At 43.0% G+C, this 17,367-nt stretch overlaps 3 protein-coding genes and 1 long non-coding RNA gene across 7 annotated transcripts; 2 read left to right on the top strand and 2 right to left on the bottom strand.

The window, feature by feature from the left end:
- The first annotated feature begins 1,343 nt into the window (after window positions 1–1,343).
- Window positions 1,344–5,523, top strand: Ndf (Nucleosome-destabilizing factor). Of its 2 annotated transcripts, none has more exons than XM_001356282.4 (9): window positions 1,344–1,642; window positions 2,106–2,142; window positions 2,582–2,664; window positions 2,750–3,629; window positions 3,689–3,799; window positions 3,867–4,137; window positions 4,227–4,313; window positions 4,386–4,475; window positions 4,547–5,523. In XM_001356282.4, the coding sequence occupies exons 1-9, from the start codon at window positions 1,563–1,565 to the stop codon at window positions 4,744–4,746; spliced, it is 1,839 nt and encodes a 612-aa protein (XP_001356318.2). In that variant the 5' UTR covers window positions 1,344–1,562; the 3' UTR covers window positions 4,747–5,523. The 2 variants fall into 2 exon arrangements, with proteins under 2 accessions (XP_001356318.2, XP_015035714.1); XM_015180228.2 differs by having other exon boundaries at window positions 4,224–4,313.
- LOC117183902 (uncharacterized) lies at window positions 5,313–7,889 on the bottom strand. Of its 2 annotated transcripts, none has more exons than XR_004468992.1 (3): window positions 7,605–7,889; window positions 6,311–6,726; window positions 5,313–6,222 (listed from the first exon to the last, which is right to left on the bottom strand). It is a non-coding gene; the product is annotated as an uncharacterized lncRNA (long non-coding RNA). The 2 variants fall into 2 exon arrangements; XR_004468993.1 differs by having other exon boundaries at window positions 6,330–6,726.
- Trp1 (translocation protein 1) lies at window positions 7,196–11,054 on the top strand. Of its 2 annotated transcripts, none has more exons than XM_015180227.2 (4): window positions 7,196–7,387; window positions 8,434–9,225; window positions 9,285–9,565; window positions 10,292–11,054. In XM_015180227.2, exons 1-4 carry the CDS (start codon window positions 7,352–7,354, stop codon window positions 10,383–10,385), a joined length of 1,203 nt encoding a protein of 400 aa, XP_015035713.2. In that variant the 5' UTR covers window positions 7,196–7,351; the 3' UTR covers window positions 10,386–11,054. The 2 variants fall into 2 exon arrangements, with proteins under 2 accessions (XP_015035713.2, XP_001356317.3); XM_001356281.4 differs by lacking the exon at window positions 7,196–7,387 and adding an exon at window positions 8,024–8,237.
- Window positions 11,055–11,076: 22 nt separating this feature from the next.
- LOC4817086 (uncharacterized) lies at window positions 11,077–14,710 on the bottom strand. Its single transcript, XM_001356280.4, has 2 exons — window positions 11,311–14,710; window positions 11,077–11,248 (listed from the first exon to the last, which is right to left on the bottom strand). The coding sequence occupies exon 1, from the start codon at window positions 14,566–14,568 to the stop codon at window positions 11,686–11,688; it is 2,883 nt and encodes a 960-aa protein (XP_001356316.4). The 5' UTR covers window positions 14,569–14,710; the 3' UTR covers window positions 11,077–11,248; window positions 11,311–11,685.
- Window positions 14,711–17,367: the final 2,657 nt, after the last annotated feature.

The raw sequence follows: 17,367 nt of genomic DNA, 5'->3' as shown, positions 1-17,367 counted from the left end.
ATAGCTAAAATAGTATTTATTTAGTGGAAAGTGTGTTAACTCAACACAAAATGAAACAGCATTCACAGCGAACCAAAGTGCAGCCTTGCTTTACAGCACTATACAAAAATGGCCGCTGCTGCAGCGCAATTACTTTTTATGCCTTTCTTGCTCAAACCGTTTTTGAGACACAATCCAACAAAAGTGGGTTCTTAAAATTAGCTCATCTTGTAGAGAAATTATCCATAAATTGAAGGAAATTTCATGCTTTAACCGTTTTGAGACACAATCTAATAAAAGGGAGTTCTTAGCTCATAAATTGATTCATAAATTGGATGAAATTATGTGTTCAGGGGTACCATTTAGCTAGTAATATTCAATATTCTGTTTTATCAAAAACGAGGAATATGAATAATATTAATAATATAATATATTTAATAATATTTACGGTATATTTCAGTATGGGATTTGCTCTTTTTTTCGTGGCGGGATTTTTCATTACAGCACACTGACAACAACATCCCATTTGTATAGGCAGTTTGTTGCAAGCAACACTTATCGAAATAACAGCAGCACTGTACCGCAACATGGCGCGCGATGAGCAACATTCTGAATACCCTGGGGAAAAGCATATTATAGAATTGAGGAAATGTTTGTTATCTCAAGCTGCAATATATGCAGAAACTAGTCAGTCTCTGTTCTAAATCTATTTCAAAAACATTTTGCAGATTATAGTATTCTCACAGAGACCAAAAATAGATATCGGGATCAAGATATATATACAAGAGAATAATCATGTGTATAAATAGGTCTAAAACATGCCAATCTGAGAATATCTCAAAAGGAATGTTTCAAATAAGCTCGGAAAACAGAATTTGAATGTTAATTAAATGAAAAAGGGTATAAATATGCCCATACTCTTAGCGGTTACCTGTTGAACAGCAACAATGGCGTTAAATTGCGTACGTTTTATGCTTTGACCTTTGTGCTTAAACCTTAGTTTAGACACAATCAAATAAAAGAAGGATTTAAAATTGCCAATATTGTAGAAAATTGACTCATAAGTTGATTGACTTTATGTATTCGGGGATAAGGGTCCTAGCTAAATAATAATATTCAACCGAATATTAAAATCGCGGACTATGATTTCTGATCATTGACACAACGATTAACCCATTGTCGACTAGTGGGTACTAATACTCTCCACGAAAATTATGAATCTAGAAGAATTTTAGCACAGATCAGGGGAAAGATATAATGGTGCCATGGAGCTACAAGAAGATTCCCAGCAGCATTTTTTTTTCGCTGTTTAGCTCAAGTTTTTTTGTTCAACTGTTTAAAAAGAGGGGGTTAAGTGGCTTAATCTATGACTTATCGATAAGTCCGCTGGCAACCCTGGCAGCGCATCATACAAAGAAAAAAAAATAGGAAGACGGAAGAAAAATTGAGAAAATTGAAGTTATATTTATAAATTAAGAAATATACTTGTGCAAAGAAATAATTTGCATAGAAAATAATTAGTTTGTGCGCCGTCATTTAAAAGCAGCAAGATAACCAAGTTCAATATACGCCTAGACACTATAATGTCGAAGAACAAAAAAATGTCGCTATCGGGCGGCGACACGACAGAAAAATTTATTTACAAACCCAAGGATTTGATATGGTAAGCTAAGTGCCATCCTTCCTGTCCAGAAGAGAAATTTGTGATGATTTTAACAATAAACAATGTGTCTATGATATAAAAAAAACCAACATATTCGTGTGAACAAAAAGCAACACCAAATACATAACCTCAATGGTCGCTCGGTTAGCGCTCCAAAAAAAGTGAAGTGTGCGTAAAAAAGGCAATTAGCGCATGTTTGACAAGCCACGCAAGTCGGAAAATTTTGATTCTGATTACCCCTGAAGTCGCGGCAGGCGTAAAAACAATTTATATATGTAATTGTGTGGTTTATGCTACTGCGATGGTCTCTGCCGCCAGAGCGACGTCGACGTCGCTGCGTTGGCGCTTTTTTCGCGCGCGCGCTCTTTTTGTAGCTGTAGCTGAGTGAAAATAAACCTAATAGATATTTGCGTGCTTGTATCATTAATAAATGTGTATTTCTAATATATTAATATTTTTACAGGGCCAAAATGAAGGGCTTCACACCGTGGCCAGGCATGGTAAGCGGAATGTTTACGCCGCGTCGCCGTCGCTGCTTCTGCCTCTGCCACTGCCGCTGTGTTTGTTTTCGACTGTACTTTTTTATGCAGCACGGCCGCCTCTCTGCCGCTGCTGTTGCTCCCGCTGCCGCTGTCAACGTCATAACGCACTTGCACCCGCTTTGTTAGTGGCTTGATATTTGTTTCGTATGGAACACAGCACTGGTTGCTATCAAATCGGAGACTAGCTTTCATTATGTACAGCCCCAAGCACTCACAGCGAGAAAATGTATCTACATGTGTATACGAAGGGAGCAGACGACGCGCGTGTGGGCTAAATATTTATATCTTTTGCAAGTGACGCTCGTGAAAAGATGAATGCATCTCAGAATTTCTTAGAGCTTCTGCAGACGCACAGTAAGTCCATGATTCGGGGTAATAATGACCATCTTTTCATTAGATTGTAGAGCCCCCTCTGGATCTGCTCACCCAGCAGCGCCGTGCGAATACCAAGTGTGTTTTCTTCTTTGGATCGAGAAATTTGTAAGTAGCGTCAAGAAACACTCGAGTTAATCACGAGTATCTGAGTTAAGCTAATGAGGGAATACTCTCATACTTCAATCCTCAGTGCATGGATCGAGGAGAACAATATCAAACCTTTCGAGGGACCCTGGAAGGAGGAGCTGGCAAAAGTAAGCAAGCCTGCTGCCTTTCGGCATGCCATGGCAGACATCGACAAATACATTGACGATCCGGCCGAGGTGGACGACCAGATAAACGAGAGCTGTGGTGTGCCCAATCATGCCACCGAGGCTGATTTTGATAAGATTCGGGATGCCGTCGATAGTGATGAGAACGCTGTGGACGCTGATGCCGATGCTAACAACGGTGTAGTCGTCCACGTAGTCGGCAGTCCAGACGTGTCCGAAGCGGTGGAAGGGGAAAACAATGCAGATTCTTCAGCCTCACCTACCGTAACTGCTGCGACGCCAGCGACAGCAAAATCCCCGGCAAAACGGACACCCAAAGCCAAGCCTGTTTCTGCTGTATCCGCGACCAAGGCGGCAAAGGCTTCCACCACAAAATCCGCACAGAAACGGCGCATCTCTGCTCATCAAACGCCCACTGGGGCAAATACTAGTGGATTACCGAACGCTAAACGAGGCAAGCGCGTCGTATCGGGAGGCGCTACACCTGGCAATTTTGATGGGGCAAGTTCGTCCTCTCCTACTGCCCGCCGTCGCGTTGAGGTAGATGATCTGTTGGCATCATTAGCTGCGAAGCGTGCGCCCAACGCGATCGCCTTGCTGGATCGTCCAGTGGTGACGCGGCCCGAGACTCAGGCCATCGACATGAATTCGCGCTCCAATACATTGGCCGATCGCGACATTGTGCCGTCTGAGTTGACCTTTGGCTTCCTTGGACTGGGCATGATGGGCTCGACTATAGTTAAGGATTTGATATACACAGGGCACAAGGTTGTGGTCTGGAACCGCACTATCGACAAGGTGAGTGTTCACACGTGCTGCTAATGCTCTTGAATGTTCTTATCAATTATTTTGATCAGTGTCAGCCATTTGTCGAAGCCGGTGCCGAAGTTAAAGACACTCCCATGGATGTGGTTGAGGCGGCCGACATTATCTTCTGCTGTGTATCGGACCCCAAAGGCGCCAAGGATGTGAGTTAGAAATTGTATGGCTAATTTCTATTGAGCTAAATGAAATGCTCTTTGTACACGCTTTCAGCTCGTTTTTGGGAACTGCGGCGTACTGCAGCTAAAAGATCTGCGCAATAAGGCGTACGTGGAAATGTCCACCGTAGATCCAGACACCTCCCTGGACATTGGAGAGGGAATCAAGCAGTGCAATGGGCGATACCTGGAGGCACAAATCCATGGCTCGCGTCAGGAGGCAGCCGATGGTATGCTCATCATACTGGCAGGCGGCGATCGTACGGTATTTGAAGAGTGTCACTCCTGCTTCAAGACCATAGCGAAGAACACCTTCTTTTTGGGGAGTAAGTAAAGAATCCCACCGTCTTATCGGTACTCTACATTCGAGTGTGAATTGAGCGCTATATTAAGTTTGTCCATTGTTCCCCAGCAGATGTCGGTAATGCCTGTAAAGTGAACCTGATTTTGCAGACCATTCAGGCTGTGAGCCTGGTAGGACTTGCAGAGGCGTTAGCATTGGGTACGTCTAGAACTGATGCCATCGACTGGGCCATTGGATAACCTGTTTCGTTTCCATTACATTTATTTGCAGCTGATCGTTTTTCCATTTCGTTAAACGATATCATAGACATTTTCGACTTGACTTCAATGAAATCCCCACTGCTGCTGGCTAAGGGCAAGGGTATGTAAATACCACTATTTTCACGTACTTTTATGTTAATGTCGCATGTTATGTTTGTTACACTCTTCCAGAAATGGCAAAGGGCGACTTCAATCCTCAGCAGCCTTTAAGTCACATGCAACGGGATTTGCGTCTAGTGCTGAATATGGCAGAGAATCTGGATCAGTCGATGCCTGTCACGAGCATTACGAACGAGGTGTTCAAGCACACCAAGCGCTTGGGCTACAGCGAACACGATTCGAGCGCCGTATTCGTAAGATCCAGATTTTAACATTTAGTTAACACAGCTACAATTTAAACTATACTTTATCATTTAGTTTAAACCGAACACCGAACAGAACTTACAGCACGTAGACATTGACGCAAAACACGCTCACCCACAGACTCACATACTATACTGACAAAGACGTTCGATATGCAATATCAATGCATATTTGTATGCGGATAATTGCTGTAGCTTTTTCAAATGAAATGATAGAGCAATTAACCGCTTTTTCTATTGCTATTGTCATTTGCAACGTTATCCTAACCATTAATATCCTCCCACATACAAAAATAGGGTTACTGCTATGCAGATCAAAGTTTAAAGAAAAAATCCGACCCAATCAAAGTAGTGGCGTGCATGCACTCCACACCTGGGCAGAGCCAGAACTAGGTCAATGCCATTGCATGATGAAGGGTCCGGCTGGGGAACAGGCTAAGCAGGAATCAACAAGTGGCAGATCAAGAGAACAGAACAGACATACCCTTGGCCACTTAAATTTTTACAGGCGGACCACATTCATAAGTTGTGCATTATATACTTTTTTAATGTTTTCGTTGTATTTTTTGACTTGGTTTTTTGGACCGCGTGCTGGCTATGCGCGCGTTGCCCCAGCAATGAATGAAACGAAACCCCAAGGAAAGAAGCAATCTGTATTTTAGGGCGCTTGTTTTTCGATGTTATGTATGTGCATGTTGCTTCCCACATAAGAATAAAGTAATGCATACATAATTGTAAATGTATAGAAACACCACATGCGAATAAATTGTACAAAAATACTTGAAATCACACAAATTTTTGACTGTAGTATACCGAACCGAACCGAACCGGGCTGAAGGATAGTCCCCTCTGCAGCCAACCATTTTTAACTACTTATTTATGCATTTATCCAATCATTTTAACAATATATTTTTTGTAAAACATAACCCTTTGGTTTAAATGTACACGCACCCGGCACAAGCAACACATTTTAAATTTTGTCATAGAATAAATAGTAAGCGAAAGAGTAATAAATACCGCGCATGGGCGTGGGCCAACGACAGTTTAGTAGATAGTTGTCTCCTTTATAATAATGAATAAAACTGAAACATAACATAATAAACAGTAGCTCCCCATAAACGGAAAATTCAAACAAAATAGCGTAAACTTTGAGCGCCACCACTGGCCAGGGTCAATATTAATAATAATAAGAATATATAATAAATAAATATATTTTACTTATTATTTAGTCTGTATTTTGTTGTAAAACAAAGATTAATAAAACATAATTTTAATAGTAATCGATGTAAGAAAATGCAGATGTTTTAATGACTGGCAAGTAATGTCTCCAACATTTTGGATCCTGGGTTGGATCTTAAATTGGCGCCAATAATGCATCCACTGTATGAATTATCTCGGATTAACTGGAAACACAAGTGGATGGCATACCGTAACAGTTGTACGCAGTTCAGTGGAACTTCAAATAAGGTAGCATTGTAAAACATTCTAAAGTAGTAAACAAAACCAAAAGAGGGAAAATTCAAATTAGGTATGTAAATACCAAAACAGTTCCTTAAAATTGAACAAAACTTACACAGAGCGTTCTCTTTTACCTATTTTGAGTGATTTTCCAAAACAAAACGCAATCAAACCCCAGGCAACAACGCAACTCCGATTTGAGTATATTTTTTCCACTCAATGGGTTGGTGTTTTTACAATTTAAATAAAGAATTAAATTGTTCTTAATTCTTAAATAAAAACCACAAAATTTGATACGTTTGGGTTATCTATTTTCATTTTTCGTTTTTTTTTTTTGGTTAGCCAATTTTTAAAATTTTTTTGAATTTTGGTAGCCGTTTGGTGGGATATTTGCTCTCTTTTTTCCCTCCTTCATCGCAACAATGTCGTATGCGGCTGGCAACATTTAATTTGTATGGGCTAGACTCATGTGCCCAGAGAACGAGCAGCACTGTCCCGCAACATGGCGCGGATTGCAACATTTTGCATACCCTGGAAATTGATTTTATAGAATTATAGAATTGAGAATATGCCTAAAACATATTAATTTGAGATCATTTCTTTATTAATAACGTTTTAAAAACAATTCGGAAAACAGGATCTTCATATTAAATTAACGAAATAGGGTATACAACGGATATACACGCATAACGTCTTCAAATACCAGCAAGATTGAGACTGTTTTTTGTTGATGTATTTTGTTTAAGCCTTGTTTTAGTCAAAATCCAAAAGAAGCAACGGCCTAAATCAATGGCCTAAAATTATGTGCAGAACTAACTAAAAGCAAGTATTTAGAATAAGCCAGTTAAGTAAAAAATTGATTTATAAATCGTATAAAACTACGTGGGCATGGAAAAATGTTTTATCTAGCTAGTAAAATTCGAAGGAATATCACAAACGAGGAATATAGAACTTGAATTCGTCATTATATTTACGGTGTATTTTTTAATGAGACGGTGTATTTTGGTATATTTCTGAGGGTCGGACGGTATATTTTAACGATAAACCCGCGGTCACACTGGCTGTCGTGCATGTGTGGCAGAGATAGTGTCAAAATTTTAATAATTTCTTATAAACAATTGATTTGAAAGCAGTAATTGGGATTACCTGAACCACTATGTCGGAGAAGAAACGTACGCGTCGTCGCAAAGATGTAAGTGCTGGCCAAGACCAATCTGCGTCTTGGCCAATGTGTGTGTGTGTGTGTGGTAGCCACAGTTCAATTGGCGTGCTGTTTTTGGTTGTTGTTTTGATTTTGCAAACGGGTAAACATTAATTTAAAACAATTACGTGGTCAGTGGGATGTGCGATCATATGTCACATCTAATCTGTAGTTCTTCATATGCAGGGGTTAAGTTCTATGCACTCACAGCCACACATATGTGTGCGTCCTTTCCTCGTGTCAGTGTGTGGCCCCCGCATGCAACCGGCTATAATTAACTTTCCCCGCACCACTGCACCCCCTGCTGAACAGAATATTGGAGTTTAATATATTTGGTGACATTCCGTTCCTCTTTTTTTCCTAATGTGCAAATAAACAGCTGTGCGCTTGTTATCCACCTGGTGGCAACGCTGCTGCTAACCGTAAATTTGTAAGCTATACTTGTAAGCTGATCTCGCTCTCTCTCTCTCTCTCTATCTGAATTACCCACACTTGTCAGGTGCTCCCACTTATCAGCTGTTGTTGTTGTTGGGGAAAGTTTCAATGGGTACATGTAGTATGCATATTTGTGTGCGTTTGTGTTGATGTTGTGATCGAGACTCGTTTGACCAGACACTAAGCGTTGCTAAGATTCAATACTTTCTAGACCCTCGCAGCGATTGCAACACGTCACAGCTAAGAAAAACATCTTCTGGCTGGGAGACGGGTTATAGTGCTTGATAAGTTTACTTTATTTGCGAGTTAAATAATAATAGTGTCCGTGGAAATGAGCGAGGATGAGCGAATTGTTGGAGATGCGGAGGAGGAGGAGGAGGAGCAGGAGATCTTCGACGATGGCATGGTATTAAGGCGGGGGTTGGGGTCTGTTAACATTCATTTGTAGGCCAGAACCACTTGGAGCAGATGAGTGTGCTTGAGTGTGACGGGAACTAAATTTGTGTCGTGGCCTATATTTGCCTGTGCTACGTCGATCGTAGCATGGGAAAGTGAGCTGGTGAATAACATGTGTACATACATTGACATCAATTTCGTTTTAGGAATATGCCGAGCCCGGACAACAGAAGGTGGAGAAGCCATCGAAGGACGAGAAGAACGTGGCCAAGTGGCTGAAGAAGAATGTCAAGACAAAGAAAACCAAGTTCTTAAGCCACGTTGTCGAGTACTTCACCTCGAGCAAGGCCCTGGATGCTCTGATGAAATCTAAATTTACCGAAGGTAACAATCCACTCTTCACAACCCGTGAGCAGGCCGTGGAATTCATGGACGTTATGCTGGAGCATAAGTTTTTCCACCGCGCCAAAAAGGTGCCCGTTACGCTGGACGAGATACGGGGCAAATCTGCTGAGAAAAAGGGAGAGATCAAGGAAAAGGAAAAACCAAAGGACGATAAGAAGGACACCGATCTGGAAGCTGACAGCGGCAATGGCGATGGTCCCTCAGTGACCGCTGAGAAAGATAAGAAAGAGAAGAAGAAGCGTAAGATACGCCTGGATATGCATCCGGAGCAAATCTTTGTTGACGGTTCTGAGGCGTATGTTTGGATCTACGATCCCATACCACTACACTATTGGATATTCGGCTTCATCCTCCTCCTGGGCGCCGTGGGCATCTGTCTTTTCCCCCTCTGGCCGCCACTGCTGCGCAAGGGCGTCTACTATCTCTCCATAGCCGCGGCAGGCTTCCTTGTTTTCATTCTGGCTCTGACTGTGGTGCGCTTAATCGTGTTCACCATAGTCTGGGCTTTGACTGGTGGTAAATTGCATTTCTGGATCTTCCCCAACTTGACCGAGGATGTGGGTTTCTTCGCCTCCTTCTGGCCCCTTTATGAGGTACGTGCCTTGCAAAAAAGAATCTTAATCAAAACTCAAATTTAATATACTGTAAACAGAGCAATTATGGAAGCGATGCTGACAACTCATCCTCTAAGACCGACAAGAAATCTAAATCAAAGGCAAAGAAAAAGGAAAAGGACAGTGACGCCGAGGATACAGCTGTGGATGCGGATGGGGACGCCGATGAAGCGGAGGTCTCCACCTTAGAGCCGGAGAAAATTGAGCTTATTAAAGAGCACGATGCTGACCTGGAGGTTCGCAAACGTCGCAAAGTTGGGGCCGACGAGTACGAAGACGACGAGGAGCCGCAGGCTCAGCCCGAGGAGTCCAAAGCTGGGTAAGCTGGGGTCCGCTTTTTATTGACAAGGAATCTTGATGTGTTGCTCGAATTTATTATTTATGATTGTGATGACGTTTTCGGGTTTTTTTTTGTGTTTGTTTCCTTCATAAAAAAAAACAAATTGCGCAAACTACATGCATTAAAGTTAGCTCATAACTGTATACTTTTGTTCCTTAATAAATATTACTGTATAATTTCAATTAATTGCATTAATCTTTTTTGTTTGATATGCTTAGATCGCGTTCATTACATTATCCATGTAGTCTTTTTTTCTAGAGCATGCCATTTGTAAATACATGTGATTTCAGATAAGTGAAGCCTGACTGGTAATGGCAATGGTAATGGTAGATGGTTCTCAGGATTTGCATATTTATTATTTATTAAATTCGATTAATTCATTAACTTCATTCCCTCACATTTACTTGTAAAGTAAAGAAGAGTTGGTTTCATGCCGCTGCTGAAATCGAATCGTCGTACCCCTTGCTCCCTTGGTGGAGCTCTAACAGAGTTCATGGTTTGTGGTCATTTAGGTGTGGGGAGGTCCATGCTCAAGATTACCCTTTCGCTAAGCTGAGTAAGTTCTCCAATTGTATTATTTTTGCATCATTTTTACACTTTTTACACTTATCCTTGTCAATAAGAGTTTTCAAAATGTGGCCTTTCTCAGTAGCGTACACTTTGTCTGCTGAACTACTTACTGATCGCATCTGTTTTCCCTTTCAGAACACCACGCAACTCGGAGTCGGATTCGGAGAGCTCCAGCAAAGATTACGAAATAATTAGTTCGAGTGAGGTGCAAAACGTTGCTGGCAACTAAGAATGGAATTAAATCTTAATATGTAGATTTATAGTTAATGCTCCAAATCACATCTAGCTAATTGATAAGACAGAACAAGAATCACACATCAAGTACATACACACATCAACACACCCATACTCATGCACGCCCCTCTTTGCGTGCATGTCTGCGAGTATATTCCAAGTAAAGTGAAACATCGCATCTGACCTCCACGGCACGAGTCCCCGGTCTTTGATCGTGAGTTTCCATTTGATAGTCTCAATTTTATTATACAGCATCAGCCGGGTCTCTCTCTGATCGTCACTTTAAGTTTCAACACAAGAATGTTGTTTTTGTTTTTGGCTGCAGTTGAGTACATATTGCGTATTGTGTGGCCGAGTTTCTGTTATTAGCTGGCAGCCAGTACACAAGTTTCGAAACTGTTTTAGCCAATTATTATTTTTGTTTTGACTTACAATTATGTAAATGTATACAAAGGAGCACCGGGCAAGGCGGCCTTATTTAGTTGAGTGCAAGCAACAATTGCAATTGATAATAATATTAACGAGTACACACAAGTACATATTGATGTGCATAAATATTTACTTTAAATGTAATTAAAGCAGAACTAACATCTACATAAATGAAATTAGTAGTGTAACACGCAATTAACTATTATATAAATAAAGCTAGGCAATTCTGATCTGATCTGATGTGAGAGACACGAGTATTTGAGCGTTTTGTAGTTCTTGCTCGAACGTTTTATTAAAAAATATACATACAACTCATAATTCGTCTTTGAACTGTCTTTCCATGTGTCGTTCCTGCTTCAGCACGGAGTTTAACACTCGCCACGCGTGTCGTGGCCAGACCAGGCCCAAGATAATAGCACATCCGGAAAGCTGAAACATCGATTTCAGAGTGTCAATGTTCTGACCGGACCCAGTCTCCGCCTCATACTCACATAAATTATGAAATAGGCCAACCAGTAAACCATCCAATAGGCCAAGCTCGCGAGTCCGCTAATGAAAGCCGCCACGGGATTGCGATAACGCACCCGAATGGGATATTCTGTTGATTGCATTCTTCAGATCTGTACTGCAAAAAAGCGAAGCATCGAGTCGTATTTAAGGCTAGTGTTTTGTGAAAACAGAAACGATGGAACAACCAAACTAAACTGGGACAACAAAAAAAACTCCTAAGCGAGACATTAACGTCTTTGAAGAAACCTTTCTAGTACTTTGTGTGGTCCCTCAATCAACAAACTTATTTGGAAGATTCTACTTTTCTGGCAACTAATTTTTAAGAGCTATGGAGTAATCGACGTGGATCCCAGCTTTTATGTTTCTTCATGCGGAGTCAGCAGCTGAATTGGCTTTGTCATCATCTCTTCAAGTTTCACCTTCAGCAAATATTCTCTCCGGTTTTCTTGCTCCGACTTCGTCTCTGGAGGATTGGACTTGGGCTTTACGAGCATATTAAATCTGCGTTCCAGCGAATGCTCCCTCCGGATTCGTCTCCCTAGCTTCTCCTCAAGATGGTCGGCCTTCGATGGGATATTTTCATACCGAAAAGGAGTCATTCGTTTCTCATCATGATGCACCACTCCTGCAGATTCCTTGTTTTGCACCAGGCTCTCTGTATTTCGCATAAATGATAATTCCGAATCATCATACTGTCTCAGACCCTCTTGTTTTCTTATCTTTCGTCTAATGTATTTTATTGAAGGAACGGGACAAATGGGCGGACTGGGCTTCCGCATCATTTTCCTTAAGAAGAGATCCATGTGCCTTGGTGTTGGCGAGTGAGCTACAGGTGTCTCACACCCACTCTTGTTCCCATCTTCATTTCGCCTGTGGGTTTCGTTTATGTTACGAGGAGGGCTAGCCATTCCGGACTTTTCGAACGCATTAGAATCTATGTCAGGCATGCGGAACTCATAGATCGCCGTACTGGGAGCAGGTTGATCCGACAAGGTGGTCTTCTTGAGACTTTCCATTACAGTGCATCTGTGTGAAGCCATCTTAGGCTTGAGAATCTCTCCACAGACATGTGAAACTGTTTCCAAGGTGTGGATTCGTCGCCAATGGATGGAGACTTCTGTCTTCATGCAGCTATGCGACAACATATGCGGTTGTATAGTCCTTCCGTCTATAGGTAGGTATGCATGGGGTGTTTTGTGGAATTCCTCTTCAAGATTGCTGCCTTCTGATGAGATATATCTTAGAAGCCTCTGGTCTGATGCGGCTTTATAAACCGGGTCTGGTACTGTCTGAGAAGAGTCTTCAAAGTCTTCTTCGGATTTCATTGGTGTGCTCGAATGATTACTAACAAGAGGAGAATCGGGCTTATATTCTATCATCTCTTTGGTGCAGGTCGGCTTAAGGCCTTCCCGCTTAAATTTTTGCTTAGCTAAATTAGTTCTGGGACAACAGTGAAAAGTTCTATAGAGTTTACCAGTCTTATCTGGAACTCTCAATGAGTTAGATGGCTGTTTGCCGAACAGCTCTTTAGAGACTTGACAGATTTTCTTGGCTGGCATTGCGATCTTGCTAGTACTACGATAGGGGCCTACAAATTCCTTGGGTTCTTTTTTAGGTGTCTGCTTGACAATCTTTGCTCTGGAATTCTTATTTGGCATAGCAGCATCGCCATCGTTTCGGTGATGTCCGCATTTGTCGCACACCGATGATGCGGACTCTGCTCCTAACTTTGATTTCCATACCGGAGACATCCCACTAGCCATTGACTTTGCGCCCTCCCGCTTCATACCGGCTGTCCTGCTCACCCTATTGGCGGGTTCATGCAAGCCATGGGTGCTGTTCAATTTTTTTGATAAGACTTTTGAATACTTTGCATCGGTCTGAGATTTATTTGAGGAAATTACACGTTCATTAGATACATCCTTGTCAGGTGGGTTAGCTGATCCATTGGACTCCGACTCCGACTCGGACTCGGACTCGGACTCGGACTTCAGTTCTTCGTTCTCTGCAGCGCAATCTTCATTAGGTTCAGGACTGGACAGGCTCAGGGTTTTCATCATTTTTTCGACTTGATCCACAAAAGACTTTGTAAATGTCTTCTCCACCAAAGGATCGCTCTTCTTTTCTGCTTTTACTTCTTTCTCTTCAAAGTCTAATAACTTGAATGCTTTCGGGGCGATGGGCTGCCCGTTGTTGATATCTTTAGAGTCATCACGTAAGAGCGAGGATGGTTTCATATACATTTGCTTCGAGTCCGCGGCGGAAGCGCCCTCTTGCAAGTCAGAAGAGACGCGAAATAAGGGGAACAGATGTCGATCGATGTTCGTGTTCAGCGCCATGGGGCTCTGCAGCATGATGCGGGCACTGTCTACGACAAGTGCATCCTCCGACGGCCCCTCGTAGAAGTCAAAGGGGCAAAACTGGCTTTCCATTTGGTTCTCGGCCTCAATCGAATCGTCACCTAATCCGCCACCTTTTTCACGGCCCTTTTCTGCCTCTTGTTCAGCCGTAATAGAGGCCACCACTTTTGACAGGGGTGGCAGCGGGCGGCTGGTGCCAGCGCGCAAACGTGACGCGAAGCTCATGTTTCGCTTGGAGATTGCCCCGCCAGATGGATCCGTGATGGGTGTCTTCAGGGGAATGACCAAACGTTTTCCGTCCACCCGGGTTGTGAGGTCCCTGGGCAAAGGCTCCCACATGGACTCGAATGCGAGTTGCAAAGACTTCAGAGACGAAGACGATGATGGTGGCGCTGCAGTTGGTTTCGCAACTGAAGTTTCGCGATCTGTAGCCCAAGTTTGTAGCCCAAGACGCCACTTCGGTAAGTCTTCTTTGGGAGTTGGAAAGTACCCGGCTAAAGGCTTCTTCCCGGCTCCTGGCTTGGCCATTCCCCCGCACTTGAGGCAATTCTTCTTGCAGTTCTGCACTGAACATGGCTTTTTGGCTCGCTTAGGCACCTTGAGGCGGACACCACTTTGGAGCGCCTCCTCGGCACGTCGTCGCTCTAGAAGCATCTTCTGCCGTAGGTTGGCGGCGTACTCCTCTTCGTCGCTGGAGCTGGGATCGGTTTTAGGACGCCGCTCCTGTCCGCACAAATCGCAGCGGCGGTTGCAGTCCATCGGAATGTGCAGCACTGCTCTCGGCAACTTCTCGCAAACGCACCACTCTTTGATAGTTTTTTTGGTGTCGTTGTCCATAGTTTTCAGAAAAAGCGTGTAAAATTTATAGAAGCGAATCATAAAATGAAAGCTGCGATGACTCTTCAAAGTATTATCCAGTGTTGAACAAGGCAGATTTGTCAGTGCTACCCATTTGAGTCGAACTATCTGAAGGGTTGTATGTGTCGGTGATCGAAAATTTTGAATTGAATTATTTAGTTTACGTTTTTCTACGTTTCCTCTTCTAGATTTGACAGAAAACCCAGACCGATACAAAAATTGCACCAACAGAACGTGACTGAAGAGCCCAACGATCCGTATCTCTTAATCGTTCATATACCTGATTTTCGCCTACCATGTCACAACAAAAGTAACCCAATCTACTCATTCATTCGTTATCGAAGCTTCTATCTGTGTTGGTCCTCGAAATATTCCCATTACTATTCCCTAATTAAACTGCAAGCAAGTTATTCAACCCAGTCGGGCTTCAAATTAACTTGGCTTTGTTTGGGTTGGCTGTAATTGAACTTTCCTCTTGCCGCATGGCTGCGATTGTGCATAAATATGCATGTGTGTATGTGTGTACGTACGTGTTGCTTACGCTCACCGGATTAGGGAATTTAATTAAATTTCAATTGCATTTTTAATTTACTAGTGTGTACACATATGCAATCGAGTATTGCATTTTTTGAGCTATTGTCCGACTTGAACAACTCTTCATTAAGGCACAAACTCTTGGACTGGCTGCGTCCTTCGAATGCCTCGAATGCTACAGCAACAGCAGCAGCTACACTGCAGTATATTGTACTCGAATTAAATATAAATGTACTTGCACACCCGCCCACTTCCTACGCAGATTAGTTGCATGCCAGTCTAAGTGAAATTTCATGTTTAATATTCAGTTACTGGTGTGGCTGGGAGTGCAAAGCACACATGTACTCGGACTCTGCATGCATTTATTGACACATTCTGCCTTGGAATATACGGAATCCATGGAATTTATTTTCATTTTTCTCTGCGATACATATTAACAATGAGATTCAAGACAGAGCCACACACAAGCACACACTTCTTACCTTCGGCACTATCAGGATTAATTAACTAGATGGCACTTGATTGATTGGCCTCATCTCTCGGACTCTCTCCGTTTCAGCCTGGCATTGGCCTGGCCATTTCCCCGTCGCTTGCAAAGTCAATAAACACATTAAAAGCGCATTGGCCCAGACGACTCACGAAATATTCTGCATCTTCGGCTATTGATCAGCGCATCCAAAGGCGTTGCACAGTTAAGGCGTTTGGCAGGAAATTTATGTACTCAAATCAAGCGAAACTATAAATTATAGAGCAGTCGTTACCCCGTAGCTGGCAGAACTTAGTATGTATTGCACGTTCCTCTGGCCATTTTGAATTACATGCCAGCTGTCCGGGATTTATACGCGCCATTGGCCATAAAAATATTATTCCCAGACGTCTGCAGCCCCCCGAATACGGAATAAATTCGAATCGGCGCCTAATTGTTCGCCATAGATTGTATTGAAATACAGTTGGGGACAACGCATACGGCTCTGACTACGACTCCGACTCCGACTACGACTCCGGCTACGACCAGGACGACGTACACGAGGGAGCAACAAAATTATATACTCCCCTGGTAAAGGCATTTTAATGCATTTTTATTGCGATACTTTTAGCGTCATTTCATTTTCGGCATTTTCCTTTGCCATGGAATTTCCTCTTCGTTTCCTCCGCGTCTCTTTCCTGCTCTCCTGCGTTTCTTTGCTTCGTTTTTTAATTTTTGTAATTTTTTGGCGTGCCTTTTAGTTGGCGTTTATTGCACATCCTTCTGCATTTAAAGAACGGATGGTGGTCCGGAAATTTAATGTGTGGCAACTATTTGAGGCATGCACATACTCGTACGCATGCAAAACGGGTTTATTGGGGTCGGATGGAGTCAGGGTTGGGGCGTGCAGGCGGAAAGAATATTTCGCATGCAGCTGGAGTCGTCCAGAAAATTCGTTGCATATTTTAGGTGGCCATTGAATGTTTGCCGGGCTCCAGCCACTCATTGGGCGACGGGAATATGCTCGCACTCCTTCCCAGATCAAAGGTAATGAAATGTACAAGTTATCCAGAACAGATACTCCAACAGATACTGGCAACTATTTAATTTGCCATACAACTGGGTTCGTGGTCGTACAGTGCTACTACTACTACATCCACTCCGACTGGGGGCGGGCAGGAGCAGATACTATTTCATCAGAACCTTGGCCACATTCCGGAGGAGCAATTCCATTCGTCCGCTGTCAAAGTCAGGCCTGCTGCTCCAGTGGGTGCTGGAGGGGGGCGTGGGGAAATTCCAATTGTATATTAAATACTTTCCATTAAGTTTAAAGCAAATTTTAATTACAATCCCGTTGCTTCCGCCATTTAACACAAAAACAATTTCCGCCGCCCATACATATTTTAGATCAAATATTGCAACTGCTGCATGGCTCTGACTGAAGGGACAGCTGCTCGTTGAGCGTACTTTGGGGTTGGGTGGCGGATAGGGTGTGAGTGGGGTTTCGCGTGGGGAGGGCGGGGGCATGGGTGGTGAGGGAGTTGCCTAAATGGCTTTTTTTCTACTCTGCTGGGCGGTTGGGCTGCCATGAAACGTGAAAGTCAGTTCGTGGATACGTGACTTGAGCGTGTCTGTGGTCGATGGCACAGGAGGGGATTGGGGGGCGGCCCCGTGTGTGAATGTTGCACAAACGCATCCTCTGTTTACTTATTTAACACAATTTTCACATTTCATAATTCAAGTCGGAGGGTTAGAAGTGGCAGCCAGCAGCCAGCAGCCAGCAGACAAGCATGCCACCGCACTCAGCGTGATGGGTATGT

Source organism: Drosophila pseudoobscura, chromosome 4 (genome assembly GCF_009870125.1).
Source record: "Drosophila pseudoobscura strain MV-25-SWS-2005 chromosome 4, UCI_Dpse_MV25, whole genome shotgun sequence".
Taxonomy (NCBI): domain Eukaryota; kingdom Metazoa; phylum Arthropoda; class Insecta; order Diptera; family Drosophilidae; genus Drosophila; species Drosophila pseudoobscura.
Note: the sequence above shows the minus strand (reverse complement) of the source record. Positions and strands in the feature narration are given on the sequence as shown.

Coding starts and splice junctions, on each gene's coding strand:
- Ndf (XM_015180228.2), top strand. CDS start 1,563: ATGTCGAAGAACAAAAAAATGTCGCTATCGGGCGGCGACACGACAGAA. Junction 2,665..2,749: donor TTCTTTGGATCGAGAAATTT/GTAAGTAGCGTC, acceptor TTCAATCCTCAG/TGCATGGATCGAGGAGAACA. Junction 4,314..4,385: donor TGCAGAGGCGTTAGCATTGG/GTACGTCTAGAA, acceptor ATTTATTTGCAG/CTGATCGTTTTTCCATTTCG.
- Trp1 (XM_001356281.4), top strand. CDS start 8,163: ATGAGCGAGGATGAGCGAATTGTTGGAGATGCGGAGGAGGAGGAGGAG. Junction 8,238..8,433: donor AGATCTTCGACGATGGCATG/GTATTAAGGCGG, acceptor ATTTCGTTTTAG/GAATATGCCGAGCCCGGACA. Junction 9,566..10,291: donor CCCGAGGAGTCCAAAGCTGG/GTAAGCTGGGGT, acceptor TTTCCCTTTCAG/AACACCACGCAACTCGGAGT.
- LOC4817086 (XM_001356280.4), bottom strand. CDS start 14,568: ATGATTCGCTTCTATAAATTTTACACGCTTTTTCTGAAAACTATGGAC.